Source organism: Lepisosteus platostomus, chromosome 13, assembly GCF_059453375.1.
Source record: "Lepisosteus platostomus isolate fLepPlt1 chromosome 13, fLepPlt1.hap1, whole genome shotgun sequence".
NCBI lineage: Eukaryota > Metazoa > Chordata > Actinopteri > Semionotiformes > Lepisosteidae > Lepisosteus > Lepisosteus platostomus.
In genome coordinates, this window is record NC_142623.1 from 31,798,411 (window position 1) to 31,817,520 (window position 19,110).

The window sequence follows — 19,110 nt, forward strand, 5'->3', positions numbered from 1 at the left end:
CTCCGATCCTGGAGGTCTGGAGTCCAGGTTTTCCAGGGCTCCCTGGAGAATGAGTAAATGAGTCCACGAAGTGCTGATGCGATCGGTTTAACCTTCCTTCCTGGAGCAGATATGTTGATAAGGAGACGTGCAATACTCGGCTCTTAAGGAGCTTATTCTGCTCATTTCTGGCTGTACTGGGCCTGTAGGTCAGCAGTGGAAGAGCTGGGAGATGCCAGTGTCCTGGAGAAATCCGGAGTCAACCTCGGCGTGCCGCCCAGGACCTGTCTGCGCCGTCTCGGGCTAGAAATGTGCGTTGGGCAAGCTCAGGGGGTTAGGGTCCAGGGTCACCTGTGACTACTTGCCTTTGCCAGCAGCCATATCGCTCTGCAACTCACAACTGGCAGCCTCACTGAAGCCCAGCAGGTGTGAGCCTGGTCAGTACCTGGATGGGAGACCTCCTGGGAAAACTAAGGCTGCTGCTGGAAGAGGTGTTAGTGGGGCCAGTAGGGGGTGCTCACCCTGTGGTCTGTGTGGGTCCTAATGCCCCAGTATAGTGACGGGGACACTACTGTAAGAACAGGTGCCGTCCTACGGATGAGACGTAAAACCTAGGTTCTGACTCTCTGGTCTTTAAAAATACCAGGGCGTTTGTTGAAAAGAGTAGGGGTGTAACACAATTTCCCATTGGCCCTTACTAATCATGGCCTCCTAATAATCCCCATCTATGAACTGGCTTCATCATTCTGCTCTCCTCCCCACTGAGAGCTGGTGTGTGGGGAGAGTACTGGAGCATCATCCAGAGGGGCTGCACACTGGTGGTGGTGGAGGGGAGTCCCCATTACCTGTAAAGCGCTTTGAGTGGAGTGTCCAGAAAAGCGCTATATAAGTGTAAGCTATTATTATTTGGAAAGCGGCTGGCCTCATCTATGGTTTTTAATCGAGTTGGCTTACATTAAGCACACAAGTACACTGAACGATTGAGAACATGCCTGAAAACAAAAGGCCCTCCTTATGTGGGAGCTGCGTCAGCATGCGTAGGCTGCAAAGGAACAAGTAGAGGTTTATTCCATGCTGAAAGAAGAAAAGAGACAACTTTTCAGGCGGTGGAGCCTTCTTCAGGGGTCAAAGTAACTTTAAGATTTTAGGAGATCAAGTCAAGACCTCCATCCAGCTATCCAATTAAGCCCATTGTTTTGTTTCCCTTCGGAAGGATAGTTAAAGGCGCAGCTGGAATTAAATGGATGTCGCAGGGCTTGAGGCTAAAAAAAGCTCTTTAATTAGGGTAACAGGCCCCAGTCTGATGACTCCTGCACTTGTGTAATGCACAAATCGCATTACAGCACAGCTCCTTGTGGGAGCTGGGGAAGAGCGCACTACAACACAGGCCATCTTTGAGACTTTCATGAATAGCCCAACGATCGGGGAATTTCATACTGCATAGCTCACAGTGGTGAGGATAGGGCACCGAAGAAAGGCCCCCATACAACACGGGGCTTCCTACAATGTGTGCTTCACAGCGATCCTTGGGGAACGGCGAATGAAGGAGGAATTGTGTTTGTGTAAAAACAAAAAGCACGAAATCGCAAAATGCCCTCTTTTGTCTCCGTCCTCGTGTATTTGTCAGCAGCTGGTCACGGAAAAAGAGGAGGGGGGCGGGTAGGGATTCCAGATTATTTTAACCACGGAAGTCGCCACCGGTCAGGACTAATATTTGTCTTTTTATCAGTTTCCGAGCCGTGAAGCGAGACGCTTCACGATCTCAATGGTCCAGTTCGGCGTCTCTCGGCCCCTCGCGACCACCGGAAACCGTTCCCCCGGCTACAGGCGAGCAGTAATTGGGCTCCCCCTGCCCCCGCTGTTGTTGGGGGAAAGTCTGTCTTCGCCGGCCCCCGCCAGCGTAATGGCGTTTTAATGGTTTGTTTAGCAGTTAGAGGAAGAGACGGGGGATAACAATCGGAACTATTGTTCCGTCTGTGCGGGGTGAGGCTGGGTCGTAGGGGATATGTAGGGTTAGGCTCTCTGCCATGGGGCTGCGTTCATTTTGTGGATGCAGATGTAAACCTTGATGAAGGAAAAAACGTAAATTAAGATTTATTTTTTGGGTAGCGTTTTTTAGCCTCATTGGAATCTACAGTGGAACGCCAAAGAGAGGACGCCAGGGGAAATTACAATGAAGAGCACTTTACACTGAGAAAAGTCAATTCTTTATAATAATAATTCTTAGACTTATATAGCGATTTTAAAAGTGCTTTATAATGCACTTATTACTTTACAAGTAATGGGGACTCCCCACCACAACCACCTGGATGATGCGGCTGCAGCCATAGTGCACCAGTACTCTCACGTCACACCAGCTCTCAGTGGGGAGGAGAACAGAGTTATGAAGCCAGTTCAGAGATGGGGATTATTAGGAGGCCATGATTGGTAAAGGTCAGGGGGAAATTTGGACAGCACACTGGGTCAACACCCCTACTCTTTTCGAGCAACGCCCTGGGATTTTTAATGACCACAAAGAGTCAGGACCTCGGTTTTATGTCTCATCAGAAGGATGGCGTCTTTTTTACAGTATACTGTCCCTGTTACTATACTGGTGCATTAGGGCCCACACAGACTGCAGGGTGAGCGCCCCACTGTGAAATTTAAAACTGTAATTATAACTTCAATGTTCCGAAGACGTCTAAGATTGGGATAAATTACAGCAAAGGTCAAGAAAAACAAATCTGTCGATTGGGACAGGGTATTCAGGTTGTTGCCCCAGCTTGATCTAGGCAGAGTCTGGGTCCCTTCTGGCTCTTAACGACTGACCACTCTCAAAAAGATGTTAGTGATACATTGGAATGTTTTCATATCCTCCGGATCTCTGCCTTTATACAACTTTATCCCTGGTTTGTTTTGAAAACTCCTAGGACTTCATGTTTAAATTTTTGCTTGCCGCTCACAGAGACAGGTGTATTTCACCTGCAGTCATGTGACCCATCTCAATACTGCACACAGAAGCCGCTCCGCTGATGGCGTGGTACATTAAGGTAGTGCACCTGAATTAATTTAGGCGTGCCGCAGCGGAGCGTCTGGATACTTTTTGTTTATAACAAATATTGCTTCGTCAAAGTGCCATGCCAATGAATCAACACAATATGAAAACTGGGCAACTCTTTTGCAAGGCATGTATGTGCAGTGAAAAAAAGGATTAGCAATAGAGATCGAGGGCTACTAACTATAATTTATTGAAAACTGCACAACGTAATGACGTGCCTGGAGTGAGTACTGCAGTCCTTCATCTGTGAAACATATGAATGCATGACTGATTTCTTTCATTCTACACGAAATTCAGAAGTCCTCTCGTTTTTAGCATCTTTCCGGACAAAAAGAGCAGGCAAGGCAATCAGAAGTTAAACTATTCACCATTTTATAAAACATTTTGAGCAATCCCAGTTTTTAGGCCACGTTTCACGTGATAAAGCCTGATATTTTTTCTCCCAGTAACGACTTCAATCCGCCCGAGAATCCAAGACACCTCAAGCCATCTCCGTAGTCAGAACCGTGCTAAACCAAGAGGTGTGTGCTCCCTCTTGTGGTTTATTAGCGTTACTGCACCCCTCGAGTCGACAAGAAGAGAGGAAACCGGTATGTGGACTATGACTATATTTGAACTAATGGGAAACAGCGCAATGATGTTCCTTCTCACAACAGGAGTTTTAAGTACCATTTGTTAGCCTATTATGATTTTTATATCAGCGTTATTTTGTGTTTCCCCACATTTTCAACTGGTTCTGCAGGACGGCCCTTGGCCCAAAGAACACAGTTATATGGACAGACGTCTGAGGAGCGCTGTTATTACCCACAATTCAAAGGAGGTGCTCTCTCCATGAATTTCAATCGGCTGTCGGACGGAGGTGAAAAGTGTGCAGTACGTTGGCTGGGGGTTTGGATTCTTATCTTTATTAAGCGGGACAAGAACTCAATTCACCTGAAAAAAATGCATTTAAAAGTTTATGGTAACTGGCCCCTACCGTGTGCTAGTAAATGTGAGCATCAGTCGAACAAAGTTGTTGATCTCAGTGAAAATCTTCTGAGGGGAGCTTTAAAAGCCCCGGGGCTGGGATTGTTATCTTCGTGATGTTTGGAAGAGCTAACCTCGCAGAGCTGAGACGTTCTTGCTGGAAGAAAAGCAACAGGAAGTTCCGCTTCAGCACTGCTGCGGAGCCTGTGTTAGGAAAGCTGATGAGGAAAGAGGGCTTCTGTGCTTTTCCCTTCCGTCTCATTGTGCACGCTCCTCACAGACTGTGTCTTGTGAGCTTCACACCCTGTCTCCGAGGCGCGCGGTGTTTCAGCACACTATAGCCCTGAGCTGAGGTCTCACGCAAGAGGCAATGAGCACACAGGTACCAGAAAATGCTGGAGGAAAGCCATCCTTTTATTTCCCACACTGACCACAGGGAGCTCATCTTTACACATGGTGAGAAGGTAAGAGTGCAGGCGAGGCAAAGCCATCGGCTCTTCTGCACATAATTTACACCCTGGATATACTGTATGTTAGCCTGTGGTAACCCATTAATTCCACCACCCCAGTCAGAGCATCCACCCCTGTCTGTCCTGTCTGCTTTCTATATAATAGCCAGTCCCCAATTCCAATACACACATTCCCTTGCCTGTCTACTGCCAGCAACTTAAGAATTGACATTTCAGCAGCAGCTTTATGAAATGCTTTGGAAGGTTAAGTTTTACTACATGACGTCCTCAACAAGTTAGCTGGACTGTTTTTTGTTTTTTTTGGGGGGGTGGGAGTTATGGGAATTTGAATGAATTTGGGACAGGAGGCGCGTCTTTACGCAAAGGGTAGTGGGGGTGTGAATCAAGAAGCTCAGCCGTGGTTGTTTAACCTGGCTTCTTTCAGAAAACAGCTGGCCGGGAGTCTGGGATCAATCAGATACTATCACCTAAACGGAATGGATGCCTCTCTTGGCAGTGCCCTTCCTGATGGTCTTCTCCAGCTTTTCTTGCAGTCTGGGGTTTGCAGTGGCGGCGGCGGGGGGGGGCGCAGGAGGTGTTAGATCCTCTTGCTGATCCTCTTCATTGTGACTGTACCCTTGGCCCCACTGGCGGTGGAGCACTGGAGAGGAGGAACGGACAGCGACAGAGCTTGTGAACGAGCAGTCCCTCTTCCAGCTTGTTTTATTTGCATGTTTTACTTTCTCACTTTGACCAGCGAGAAGAAGAAAACACGTCTGTTTTTTTTGCAGAAGACACCTAGGATGTGAAAACTAAGCAGCTGAGACACAAGTCATTTTGGGGAGGTGATGGTGGTGATTGTAGCAATAATGACACAGAATTACAGTGTAGTTAGCAATAAGTTTCTAATTTTGCAAGCGGACGAGTGATAGGTTTATTCCATGCTGAAAAGAGAAGAAAGAAAACACAACGTTTCGGCTGTGGAGCCCTGCAACAGAGCTCGCTGTCTCATCTGCAAGTACGTATCTAACACCACACTCATTCGAGGCCCCTCAGGACAATTCCAGATCGCACAGGCAACCTCCTGTACCTCCAGCAAACTCATTGACTGTATCTCTTGCAGTAAATGCCCAGCCGTCTACATTGGGGAAACAGGAAGGAGACTCGGAGACCGCTTCAGAGGACATGATAGGGCTGCGAAGATTAAAGATCTCTCCAAGCCCATCGTTTCTCATTTCACCTCTGACGGCCATGATCACACTGATCTCTCCGTCTGTGTTCTCAAAGTAGGGTTTCTTTACTCCTATAGCAAAAGGAAGGCTCCACAGCCAAAACGTTGTGTTTTCTTTCTTCTCTTTTCAGCCTGGAATAAACCTTTTACTTGTTCCTTTCCAGCCTATGCATGCTGACGCAGCTCCCCACCTGAACTAATTTTGCGAGCTACTTCCTTCCTGCAGGAAGCATGCCACTTCATCTCAGCTTTTACCATGATATCACTTTGTTCCGTGCATCATGTACCAAGCTAGGCCAGAGTACTGCCACTGGAGGAGACGACCTCACTGGCAGCAGAGGGGATGCCCACATGAGCTCTGTACTTTCCTGGCTCAGGGGACCCAGGCTGGAACAAACCACAAGCTTCTCCACCAAGGCTGTGTCCCTGCTGTAGCTGCAAGGCGTGTTACTACACCAAGAATGAACTATCATTACAGATTTCTAATCATCTTTCTGCTGCCCTGATCACACAGCCCGGGCCCTGTGTTAGAGAGACTAGGGTTACAGCTGGAAGGGGGGGCTCTGTACCCCACATCTTTGACACAGTCCTGGTCCGTTCATAACCTCCATCCAACCACTTCTTCCAATTCAGGATCATGGGGGAGAGGGAGCCTAACCCAGCAAGCAATGGGCTCAAGGCCGGGTACAGCCAGGATGGGACACCAGTTCATCACAGGGCACACAGACACTCACACATGCCGGGGCCACATTTTCTCAGAAGCTAATTAACTCCCCAGCATATCTTTGGGCTGTGGGAGGAAACTCGAGCACCTAGAGGGGACCCACGCAAACACGGGGAGAACTCCACACCTCAGGTCTGGAATTGAATCCAGGGTCCCAGTGCTGTGAGGCAGCAATGCTACCGACTGTGCCACTGTGTCGCCCCATTATCACCCTCCCTAAACGATACATCGTGCAGCCTGGCTCCCCTCAATCTGCTACCCTCTTCGGCCCAAGACAAGAGGTCAGAGGTCACCGTCCATCACCCAGAGGTTGACCGGCCAATCAGGAGCCTGTGGGGCGGGCAGAAGGACTCACCTCGACCAGTTTGTCCCCGCTGACCTCGGCCGTGTGGTGGTAGTTGGGGAAGCGGACGGAGATCTTCCCGCCCTCCATGGTGACGGTGGCCTGGTGGAGAGAGGGATTGGCGCAGGTCTGTTAGACGCAGAGGAGCCTGGGAGTCAGGGCTGTCTCAAAGGGGGCGGCCGCTCAGGGTCCCCACAATGGCCAGCCCCCCCCAACACCAATCCCCAGTCCCGCTTCACACATGCATAAAAATATAAACACATACATGTTTAAACATTTGAATAAGGTGACACACAAAACTCTCATTTTGAAATCTAAAGTCAGTGGGAGAGCAGATGCTGTATTCAGAACCGGAGGCCTGTCCCGCACTCACGAAACTAAGAATGGAGTTTCTTGCGAGTGTCCTACAGTCTCAAAGACCCTGATCGGACTAAGAGGCGTCCCACAGGAACCAACGTTTCGAACTCTGTCTTCTTCAGTGCGGTAACACATAACCGGGACAGGAAGTCCGAGCTGCAGCGTTAACCCCAGCGGGAGTTTCCTGCCCGGAGAGGAAGCAGAAGGGCCGGAAGTGTTTGCTTTTTCCGAACGGGACGCGACTCACCTTGAACTTCTTGCCGGCCATGGTCTCCATTTCGCACTCCTTGTCGAGGACGAACCTGTTGCTCATGGTCTTGGTAGGGTACACCTGCGACCAGGTGAACTCGTTCCCGTTCTGCTCCACCTCCGTGACAATCTTGAAGTTGCGCCCCTTCTCGATGATGTCGTCGGGGATGCCTGAGGCCGAGGGAAAAGCGGGGGAGGTTCAGGAATGCCTCTGATGTCGCTCTTTCGGAAAGCTCTCCGCATTATCTGGCTTTTGGCTTTCGACACCCAACCGGAATTTCTTTTAATTACCACCGTTATCATGATTTCAAATTACATCACTTTCAATAACCTCTTTATCCCATTCAGGGTCATGGGGAGCCGGAGCCTATCCTCAAAAGCAAGGCGGGATGCCAGTCTAACACAGAGCAGACACGAACACACACTCACACCAGAAACAATTTCCCCAGAAGCCAATTCATCTACCAGTGTGGCTTTGGACTGTGGGAGGAAACCCATGCAAACATGGGAAGAACATTCAAACTCCACACAGACAGCACCCCAGGTCCAGAACTGAACCCAGGATGGGACTCAATTGCTGACACTTGGCATGCTTTGATTCAATTTGTACTGTTGTACTGTCACACGCTTTACGAATTTGCAAATCTGGATTGAACTCCAACATCAGGTCGGGTTCTGTCTCTTCCAGGTGGGCAGAATGGCCTCCTCTTGCTTATTGCCTGTTGTTTTGCACAAAGTCTGGAGAGAGACAAATGACTGCACTGAATTAAAACTATAGAAATATACAGAGAGCACAGTGTTTCTCCGGGTGACACACTGTTGAGGCTATGAGATGCAAGAGATAGACAGGCAGGCAGAGAGACAGGCAGATGGGGAAAACAGACGGTCTGGCAATTAAACAGACTGGCAGGCAGGCAGACAGACAGACAGGCAGGCAAGCAGACAGACAGGCAGGCAGGCAGACTGGCAGACTGGCAGTGAGACAGGCAGAGCACCAGATAGGCAGACTGGCAAAGAGGACAATCTGGCGGAGAGACAGAGGCAGGCAGGCAGACAGACAAGCAGGCTCTTACCGATGTGCTTGAGGAAGTCATCATAGTTCTCCTGGCTCTCAATCTCATACTTGCCCGTGAAGGCCATGACTTCAGTGCTGCGGGTTCGAGGGAGGTGAGAGGTGGCAGGAAGCGGACAGGTACAGAGGCAGCGTTTCTCCCTCTTTAAATACCTTCTCTGGCTGCACCCCCCCGTCACGCTATAAAGTTTTATGGAGGCACCAGGTCTCTGGCACGGCTTCAGGGGTGACCAGCGACGGTCACTAACCTCAGTGTCAGTCACCGGAGAAGCCGGCAGGGGGGAAGTAGATTTCGTCACGATCAAGACAGAGGCATCATAAAATGCCGGGCTCAGTTGCACATCTGCTATGGGTTAATGATTTCGAAATCTGAAATAGATGAGCCGCTGCCATTTTCCAAAGACAAATCCCAGCAAACTAACTGATGCAGCACAAGTCAGTCCCTGGAGCTAGTCTCAGGGGCCCCAGACAGATTCACCCCCTGGACAGGCTGGCCTTGATTTAAAAAACTAGCATGAATTCTCACGTGCAGGACAGTAAGAGGCAGGTCAGATAGGAATACAGTAACCCTTTCAGATACTGTTTTTTTTATTTTCAATGGCAGCACTGCAGAGGGCAGTTTAGTAAATGTGGAGGTTAGGGCTGCTGCCTCACAGCTGTGGGGTTCCAGGTTCTATTCCAGCCTTGGGCGTCTGTCTGTGTGGAGTGTGCACGGCTTACCAGTCTTCCTTACTGATCAGTCAATGATGAACACACACAGGGGGCACTAGCACTGTCACTGCACAGTAGTTTTGCACAACGTAGAGATTCGCAAGAGGTCCACCCATCCAATTTCTAACCACTTTATCCAGTAGAGGGTCACAGAGGAGCCGGAAGCAACAGGCACAGGGCAGGATACACCCTTGACAGGACAGACGGATACAAGTACACCTGGGCCGATTTTCCCAGAAGGCAATGAACAGGCCAGCATGTCTCTGGACTGTGGGAGCAAACTGAAGCACCTGGAGGACACCCACACGAACACGAGGAGAACATACAGACTCCACACAGACAGCACCCCAGGTGCAGAATTGAAGGAATTTGAGGACTTGAAGGTGCTGTGAGGAACCAATGCTAACCACTCTGCCACTGTGCTGCCCTTGACTTTTTCTCCAGATAATGAGATCAACCCAATCACTTAGATCAGAGGGGGGGGGGGTGCAAATCTGAGGGCGCTATCTGACCCCCAGGGAGGCTATTACACACTGTGGTCTTGAAGTTGCCCTGTACAGTGGGAAACATCATCTGGAAAAACATAGTTTGGTATATAACACTATACCCTTCTCTGTGTGTGCTTCGTGTGCAAGATCTCCCTGACGGAACATAAATAGAGGCTGTCTTGGCGGATTGTGTGCGCACGGCTCGGAGGTCAGTGGCCCCCATCTTGTTGTAAAACAGCCCGGCTCCTCCCGCTCTGTTACTCATTGACACGGTGAGGGTGTCTTCAAGGCTAAAGGCGGGTCGCAGACGACGTCCTGCACGGCCGCCGTAGTCTTTGGATCCGCGGTTACGAAACCTCCGAATCCTAAAAGCGAGGCCTAATTTGTTTTATTCCTCTCCAATAATTAACCCCCCCCCCACACACACACACCCGACTAGCCCCCGATTCACAATTCACGGCTTGGTGAAAAAGCAGCTTGCAGCGTAGCGACATCTTCGGAGGTCGGTTTTTTTAGGCGTTTTAAGTGCTGGAGCAAAGGTTAGGGCTGTGTACCCGTCACTGGAATATTGCAGTTCCTGTATCCCCATACCAGTGGGGATATTGGCCTAGATTACCCAGTTAATCTGCTGGTCTTTGGTCCCGAATTGTCCGGTTCGGTAACCTACCGAACACATCCCGAACCATCTGTGAAATTGTCTGCCACTTCTATCCGAGGCAGCGATCCCCGGCCCCCAGTTAAACAGCTGGCCATGTTGCTGGTATGGTTGCTGGTATGGTCTAGAGACGGGCAGTACAGGACTCTGATGGGCGCTCTTGCCTTGTCTCACTCCCTTTAGAGTGAACTCTGTCCCAGAGCTCTGAATATACCGTTTGTATTCAGCTCAGCTGGAATTAAAATCAGCACACCGCGAGTTTTCCCCGACCGGGGGCTGAGAGAACAGTCCGGGGCTCCTGGCAGTACCATCGTGCCAGGGCGCAATGTGCAGGACCAGTGTAGGAAGAAATTCAAGACTTTAAACGTTGCATGTTAATAGGACCACAACGCGGAATGGTTTACTTCCTCATCGCAGCGGGACAAACATAAGGTCTTTGTATAACGCTGATTATAACATCTAATTTTTCCTTATTATGCAAATATGCTGAACAAGTTACTTGTTTTTGTGCTTAGACGCATGTATGCATTTTGTCCCAATGGCACAATGTATTCTGCTGTTGAATTACTAACTGGGATTTTCTTCGTTTTGCTTTCAGCTTTTAAATTTAAGGCAGTTATTCATAAAGAAGCGTGAGATAAGTGTTTTTTTTTTAACAGGATGGTTTTAAATACATGCAGTGATTGCTGCATGAAGCGATATCTGGCAAATCTTCGGTATCGGTCTTGTCCGGAAGACCAGAGCCCCGCGGAGTCTCACGGACGGAGGGGGGCGAGTTTTACTCGGCGTGTTTTACAGCTGCTGTCGAGGACACACGCGAGAACCGGCCTTGACTCCGGTTTTATGAGTTTACAGTCCCAACCGAGATGATGCAAGCGCCTGGCCGGGTGAAACACATTCGCGCTGGGTGGAAAGGGCGAACTAGGCCGGCCCGGGATGTGGTCTGAGTTCTGTGTGTCATATATCGCGAGGCAAGCTGGGGTCGCGAACGGGAGAAATATAATTGACCAGATCGAAAACACTTCAGCACGCTTTAACTTCGCAGAGTGGTCTGAAAATCAGACTTCTCAAATTATAAGAGACTGAGAACATAAAACTCGCTATATAGCGCCGATGGCCAGTTCCAGTTTTTTTATCTGGTAACTGTAAAAGCTTCAGGTTTGTATTTCATTTGATTTTTTTTTATCGAACTCGGCCGGCGTAGTGGCGCGGTGGTGGCTGGGGCCCTGGGCTCCTTTCATGGGGTGCTATCTGTGTGGAGTTTGCATGTTCTCTTCGTGTTTGCGTGGGTTTCCTCCAGGTGCCTTACTCTGTCTTCGTCCAACAGAACAAAGATGGCTTGTGGATGATTTGGGTTCTTGGCCCTGGGGTGAGTGTGTGTGTTTCTGTGTGTCTGTGTGTGTGCCCTGTCATGGAGCCCAGGGTGTATCCTGCCTTGTGCTCGTTGCTTGCCGTGAGAGGCTCCGGCTACCCCGTGACCCAGCAGTGGCTAGCAGTCATTGAAAGGTATCAATGTGACGATAACGACGTAACACAAAACTGTATCGACAGAGCCCCCTAGTGGGAGAGAAAAGAATACCAGGCCAGATGAGCTCACTGTCGCAGCCGTGATGTGACCCATTAATCGCGACGGGCGGTGCAATGGGTGCAACTGCACCCGGGCCCAGATCTGAGGGAGGCCCGTTGCTAACGTCGTTAAAATGACAGTGTTTTTTTAGAAAACACCAATCCGTAAAATAAACGAACGAGAGTTCGTATGTCAGGAACGCGGTGTATTATCCAATAGCACTCTTAGTCTCGCATATTTTAAAGTAAAACACAATGTTCTATTGAAAAATACGGCTTTGCGGATGATTTGCAATTGGTCATTGGCGCGTTCATTCCAAAATATGTCGAATTGAATAACGCGACCTGCTCCTCTGCAAGACTGAGCCACAGACAAGCTGACATTCAGCTAAGCTGTGTTCGGTAGTGTGCAACACGAAAGCGATCCAGAAATGTAAGTCGGGTAGCGAGAAACGCAAAGAACAGAAAAGAGAATTGGAGAGGAAAAGTTTAAAGTGGACTTTTTCAGTTGCTTACTGGACACTGTCGTCAGTGAGACAGAAGAACGTGTTTATTTCTTGAGCGAATTCAGCCGTCTCTTTGGCATTTTGTTTGTGACATAAAAATACTGTCTCATCTGCTCCCCAAAGAAGTAAACACTCAACAAAGATATGAAATCTGCGTTCCCAAACACAGTGATAGCATTCCAAGTGTTTTTAACGATTCCGGTTGCTGTGGTCATCACTCTGCTCTGTGCTCTGAGCTGGTGTGTGGTGAGCGTTCTGGCGCACTATGGCTGCCGTCGCATCATCCAGGTGGGGCCGCACACTGGTGGTGGTGGAGGAGAGTCCCCATTACCTGTAAAGCGCTTTGAGTGGAGCGTCCAGAAGAGCGCTGTATAAGTGTAAGGAATTGTTATCATCATCCCCGTTTTTACCACTTCACGGTCTGAGAAGCTACAGTAACCTCTGCTCAGGCCCTCAGTGCGGCGGCTTTGTACAGGACCAAGTGGGCCGGGCAAGGTACTTCCTCCAGGTGCGGCCACGTGGTGCCCGCGGGCTGGCGCTGGGAGCCCACCCCGCTGGGAGAGGGCAGACACGGGTGGTACACACCCAGGGAGAGAGGAACGGCTTCCCGCCGGTTTCCCAGCCACTGCGTCAGCAGCGCCTCTCACCCGATGAAGTCATACGCGGCGGGAGATCCACAGCATGTCTTTCATGCTTATATGATGGAGATACAATATTACTTGAGCTCCACTAAAAACCCGAAACATATCAAAGCAAAGTGAAAAACAATCGATGTATGTAGAAACGTCTCGCTTTTGGTGTTCTCTGATGTGGAATGAGCCCTGCCAGCTGTCACTGAAAGGTATCAATGACACCAAGACAGCGTAGTGTTTTGTGTTTGGGTTTTGTTCATTTTTGGATACCTTCTCTCCTTTGTTTGGAAGATGGAAAACCGGGCTCTGTGATCCCCGTACCCTGCTGTTCGGCGGGGGTGAAATGTATTCGGTACTTGCAGTCTGTCTGAAAAGATCCATCCGTTCAGTGTTCAGTTCAGTTTACTGTCATATGCACAAGTGCGATGAAATGCTTATTTGCATGTATGCTCCAATTAAAAGACATTGAGGAAACACCAAATACATGATCACGGAACAGCAGCAGCAGCAACAACGAGTTAGTTCTAGGGGCAATTCTGATGTCTGCCTTAAAGGCGGTGTGCATTTTTTTTTGTAATGATTATTTCACAATGATTTTCACTTGACGTTGTGGGGACATAAGGCACTGACGGGTAGTGGAAAAGGAAACCTGCGCTCGGCCCTGGAGTGTCGTCGGGGTGAGTTTGGGGTCTGTGAGCGCTAAAACTATACTGTATGGAGACACTCCATAATGTTAATTACCTCGAGGAAAAAAAAAGGCAGAACTCAGCACAAATTTCGTTATCACGGGGGATCGCACCCCTACTGTCTTACACGGGACATGCTGCGCGCTCACATCGTCGCAAAAAAAAAGTTAGCTATAGTTGCACATTAACAATGCTCACACACCGAGACGAAAAATCAAGAGACAACATCGGGATTTTACAAGATAACTCTCGCGAAAAGAATACTCATAGTAAGCACACCACGTCAATATTTCCAAATAGAGATAATACTCCTGTTCTTCATGTAGATGTCGCCCCCTGCGGCACCATTCGCACATTAAACCCCCAATTCTTTGACAATAAAGGCTCAAATTTATTGACAAAAGGTCTATCCAATGATAGGGCGGATTTCGAGAGCCCGGACTTGATAGACGTGGGCAAGAGCCAAACAGAGACAGGTTTGTAGTTTGTCGGCCAATCCCAAGTGCCTGCAGGGCCCGGTGGGCGGGTCTAAGCCCTATCTGTGAGAGAAGGCCGAGCGCTGGCTGGAAAAGCGGAAAGAAAATGGCGGCCGTGGCTGCGGAGCCTGGAGCTGCTGCGGCATCAACGACAACAGCGGGGGACGGAGCGGAGCCCGAGCCGGAGATAGTGCAGCCTGCCCTGGCGCAGGCCCCACTCGAGGCCGAGGCCAGCGAGGAGCGTGCCCCAGGGATGAACCTGGCGCTCCTGCCCGAGGACGGGGATGCCGCTCAGGAATGCAGCCCGGTGACCGCCGAGGCACAGGGCAGGCCGGACCGAGAGGCCGCGGGGAAGGCGCTCGCTGCTCTTGCGGGAGGCGAACAAAATGCAACGGGGAGGCTCGGGGAAGGCGAGGCAGGAGCCGCGACCGCCTCCACAGACCCCGAACCGGACCCGGAGAGCGCGGAGGACCCCAGCAGCGACGCGGAAAGCGGGGAGTCGGGGTCAGCCCCGAGCGTGGAGGCGGCGAACGAGGTCAGCAGCCACAGTTCCCACGCCTGTTCTCCTCCAGGTCCCAGCCCGGATTCACCGCGGGCGCCCGGCTCGGACCCTGCAGCAGACGCGCAGCCTGAGCTGGCGAGCCCCCCGCGTGCTCCGGGGGATTTCCACGGTACCGACGAGCACCTGCAGCACCGCCCCGAACCGGACCCGACCGAACCGACTGAGACTGGGGGCGAAACCCAAGCCCCCACAGAGCCACTGACGGGACCGCAGCCCGCCCTCGAAGGCGGCGCTGAAGTGGCGGGGTCCGAGTCCTGCTCCGGCGATGCCCCGCCGTGTGCCGATAACGCCGGGTGCGTCAAGATGGACCCGGTTGCCGAGACCGAGGAGCCGCTCGGAACCGACGAGGGGCGAAAGCCACCGCAGGCGGCCGTTGTCGGCCACGATCCGGTCCAGGCTCCGGCGTCGCCTGTGGCGGATTCAGCTCCTCGGCTGCCTCCCGATCCCACGGACCTGCGTGCGCCCGGTCAGCAGCGTGACGCGGAGCCCCCGGAAAGCGAGCCCGAGCCGAAGCCCACGGGGGCCGGGGGAGACTCGGTCCTGATCCGGCCCGACTGCCTCGCGCACCTCATCCCCGGCTCCGAGGTCCGGGTCTCGCTGGACCACATCATCGACGATGCCCTGGTGGTTTCGTTCCGGCTCGGCGAGAAAATATTCTCCGGGGTTCTGATGGACCTCTCCAAGAGGTAACGGTATCGTAATTCTCTCCCAGGACACGCCTTTGCACGGGGAATAGCTCAGTCACCCAGCACTGACACCGTGCACCTTATTTCTTAATCCCTTTCTCGCGACCGAAGCTCACACACCCTCTTTCCGAAATTAACCATTGAGCACTTTTTAAAAAAAAGTTTGGCTGCTTGTTAGGAGTTTTATTTCCCCCTGTTCTGTAGCAGCTTTTTTCGTTTTTAATCGATGCAGCGGTGGCACATATGGGATAATCCCAGGTGTCCCAGCAGGCGACGCGTTGGCTGGAAAGGAAAGGGGGAAAAAAAAAGACATTTTAAGGAAACTTCTGCGGTTTATAATAACGGGGTTCTGGTTCCGCCTCAGAATTCCAGATTCTGCTGGTGGTTCCGGGTGTTGGACGGTTTTGGTGGGAAATGGGACGTTAAGATTTTTCTTATTAATTGAGGTTGGTGATGGAGCGGTGTGGAATATTTAATAATTAACCCCTTATTGCGGTTGCCGTGCTGTGGTCCGCACTAGCGGAACTAGGAAATACAGTGAGCACCCGAAACACGTGTCTGCCTCAGTGACTCGCACAGGGCTGGAAGGGTTTTATTTGGTCGGTGGCTGAATGTTCTCTCCCCGGAAAAGTGCAGTGCTGTCCCACTGGTGTGTGCCCGCTCTCGTGTACAGAAACTAATGGTCCGCCACACTTCTCTGGGCCTTGTGCAATCTGTCAGGGGCTCAGATCACACTCTTAACTCGCTAAGAGCATCTACCCCCGAGGTCCAGAGGGGTCCCTTTACAAGAAGGGTGGGGGGAGTGGGGAGCAGGCGGCCCAGCCTTGGCGTTGCAGCTGATTCCCTGGCTTCCTTCAAGAAGCTGCAGAAGCAGATCCCCAGGTGAATCATCCACTCGTGGTCAACCGGGCTGCATGGGCTCCCCTCGTTTGGAGCTTTTCTGAGGGCAAGTTGGCTGCGCAGAGAGGGTGGAGATGTGCAGCCCGCGCCCACAGCTGTGCAGTTGGCTCCCCCGGTTCAGTGCTTTCTGTGCGCGTAACCTCCTCCGGACAGTTGGCTCATTCCCTCGGGTGTGCTCTGCCTGCTGTTCTGTTTACAGGAGGTGGAAGGAGTCGCTTGGGAATCGTGACATTCAGCCGGTTGTGGTTTAGGGCGTAGACGAGCTGTTGCTTTCTGTGGTCCTGTCAGCGTCGTTCCTCAGACACCTTGTCCCCCCTTTAGTTAATTCTTTAACCCGTTTTAGCCATTTTGTTTTTTTACACCGTCCTCGGCACCCTGATGGGTGGGTGTGAAATCACTTTCAGTTTTAAAACCTGTGCAATGCACACCTTGCCAACGAGCAGCTTGTCATCTCCCTGATGTCTGAGTTCTCTGCTTTGAGCGGTGAAATATGAATGGGGGGACACCAGTGGAAACTGCAGGGAACAGCATTTAAACCTGAGGGCAGAAGGTATGTCTTTACGTGGTGGTGGAACAAGCTGCCCAGCCATATGGTTTTAGCCCATATCCTGTTTTCCTTCAGGAAGGACCTGGATGGGTCCTTAGATCAGTTGGCTACTAACTACCAAACATGCCATATGGGCTAAATAGCCTCTCTCACCTGTGACTCTCCTGATGTTCTTTTCCTGTGCTGATATCCAGCCCCGTGTCACAGGGTCTCATTGTGTGGGGCTCAAGGGGCCGAGGAAAGCTTTGGGTTTTGAATACGGACGGCCTGATTACGGACCACCTGAACCCAAACGCTTCCGGTTCATCAGTGTCCTCAACCTCGTGAACGGCTTGCTTGTTCAGGGCATCACAGTGGTGTGGTGCTTAAATGTGATGGCTCCTGGGCCCTTTTGAGGTCCGTCTTAGTGGAGTCTGCATGTTCCCCCCCCCCCCCCCCCCACCCAGCTCAAAGCCTCATGGGTTTTTTCCTGGGGTGGGCTGGTGTCCTTCCACCTCCCAGGGAGATGCAGGCTGTCTTTGATTGGCGAAAGTGGCGGGCTTTTCTCCCTTATTGTAAGTCTTAACCACCTCCTGTCTTTTCTGGCCTTCCTGATGTGACTTGGCGTGAGTGTTCTGGCCCCTCTCGTTTTGCTCTCTTCCCCTCTGTGTTGAAAAAAGGTGGACAGCTGAAAAGGGAACAAGTAAAAAAGCAGAAACCTTCGCTCACGGTTCTGAAGCGTCTGAAACCGGCGGCGTTTTGTAAGCCGTTTTCTGACTTCGTTTTCTTGAGATTATGAGAATCTTTTCAGATCCCAAAATGCAAACCCAAATCCCGTGAAACTGAGATAAAAGCCTTCTGTTTGGCAGTAACTCTAGTTTTTTTTTAAATAAGACTGAATTCTCTGCACGTAGTGCTGTGGATTCTGCTTGGCTTGCTGTAGAGTGTTAGACCGGTATGTCACTGGGGGGGGGGGGGGGCGAAAATCAACTGGCTGAAACTAAATGTCTGAGATAAATGCAGCAGATCTCTAGTCCTGCGCTTCCCAGCCTTGGTCCTGGTGGAAGAGGGTCTCTGCTGGTTTTTATTCCAGCTGAGCTCTACGTCTCCAGTGCTAATTGATGATTTAATTGATCTGTTGACTCTCCTCTCAAATGATCTCCTCCTTCAGGGGGGACAGTTTAGGCAGCCTGTCCACAGCCTGATGGCCGTTATCTCTGACTGGACAGCTCTTCCTAGCTGATGACGGTACAGACAGAGGTGGTACTGACACTGTATCGGACAGTAGTTTTTTCTTTCTGTGGTGCTCCACCCAACCAATCATTTTCTAACTGCTTTATGCAGTACTTGGTCGTGGATGAGCCGGAGCCTATCCCAGCATGCAACAGGACGCCAGTCCGTCTCGGGGTACACAGACAAGCACATGCTCACACTGGGGCCAGTTTTCCCAGAACTCAATTAATTTGCCCGTATGTCTTTGGACTGTGGGAGGGAACTGGTGCATCTGGAGGACACCCAGGTGAACACGAGGAGAACATCCGGACTCCCCTCGATTAGCGCCCCAGGAATCAAATGCAGAAGTCTAGTTCTTTGCAATTCAGTCAACGCACCTGAATCGCGGACAGTAGTGACGCTCGGAAATCGTTACAGGGTTGGCAACGGTGACATATTACAGAGCAATTCTTTTTGAGAGCTCAAAGCACATTTACCGGTCTGTCCCGGACAGAAACCTGCTGTCAGTGTGGCTGTAGTGAAGAACTCGACTGGTCCCTGCAGCACCGGGGTGGGGCACCGCCGATCTCGGCTTCAGTATGGGAAAGGCCGAGCTATAACTGGACGATACGGCCCAGCATCTCGGCCCTGCTGTGGACTTGACCTCCCCCCCCCCTCTGCTGAAAGTGCCCGTGAGGGGTGGTCTGCGTTGGGACGGCCTGCCTGAGGAACGAGACGCACACATGCGTGCTGCAGGATGGGTGAGAGGCTACAGCTGTGGAGCAGCCAGATCCGCTTCGGATTTGCTTTCCTTGCTGGATAACGGCAGGGAGGCCGGTTCCGAGAGCCGGGATCAGGTCGAACGAGCTCGCTGGCCTCTGGTCAGTCAGAGCCGTGCTTGCTGTAGGGTGAGTGGGTGTTCTTTTATACGGAGCGCCGTCTTCTGTTTATCCCAGTGTCCCTCATGTGATGGGCCTCTGGAGACGGTAGATCATGCGCCATTGGCTCAAGACGGGGGGGGGGGGGGGTTGTTTTTTGGGATGGGGGTCGAAATGATGGAATAGCACCGATTTCTCCCCTCCCTGCATTGTTATTCA

The 19,110-nt window shown here is 51.2% G+C and overlaps 2 protein-coding genes across 4 annotated transcripts in view; one reads left to right on the forward strand and one right to left on the reverse strand.

Moving 5' to 3' along the window:
* Positions 1-4,375: 4,375 nt before the first annotated feature.
* fabp6 (fatty acid binding protein 6, ileal (gastrotropin)) lies at positions 4,376-8,562 on the reverse strand. Its single transcript, XM_088604155.1, has 4 exons — positions 8,409-8,562; positions 7,334-7,506; positions 6,742-6,831; positions 4,376-5,092 (listed from the first exon to the last, which is right to left on the reverse strand). The coding sequence occupies exons 1-4, from the start codon at positions 8,473-8,475 to the stop codon at positions 5,030-5,032; spliced, it is 393 nt and encodes a 130-aa protein (XP_088460281.1). The 5' UTR covers positions 8,476-8,562; the 3' UTR covers positions 4,376-5,029.
* Positions 8,563-13,900: 5,338 nt separating this feature from the next.
* Positions 13,901-19,110, forward strand: part of pwwp2a (PWWP domain containing 2A) — a 36,016-nt gene continuing 30,806 nt past the window's right edge. For all 3 annotated transcript variants that reach the window (XR_015926104.1, XR_015926105.1, XM_088604150.1), the window contains exon 1: positions 13,901-15,375. Coding sequence is in view for 1 of the 3 variants with exons in the window: in XM_088604150.1 (XP_088460276.1) it covers positions 14,234-15,375 (1,142 nt within the window). In the remaining 2 variants the exon portion in view is untranslated. The remainder of the gene's footprint in view (positions 15,376-19,110) is intronic.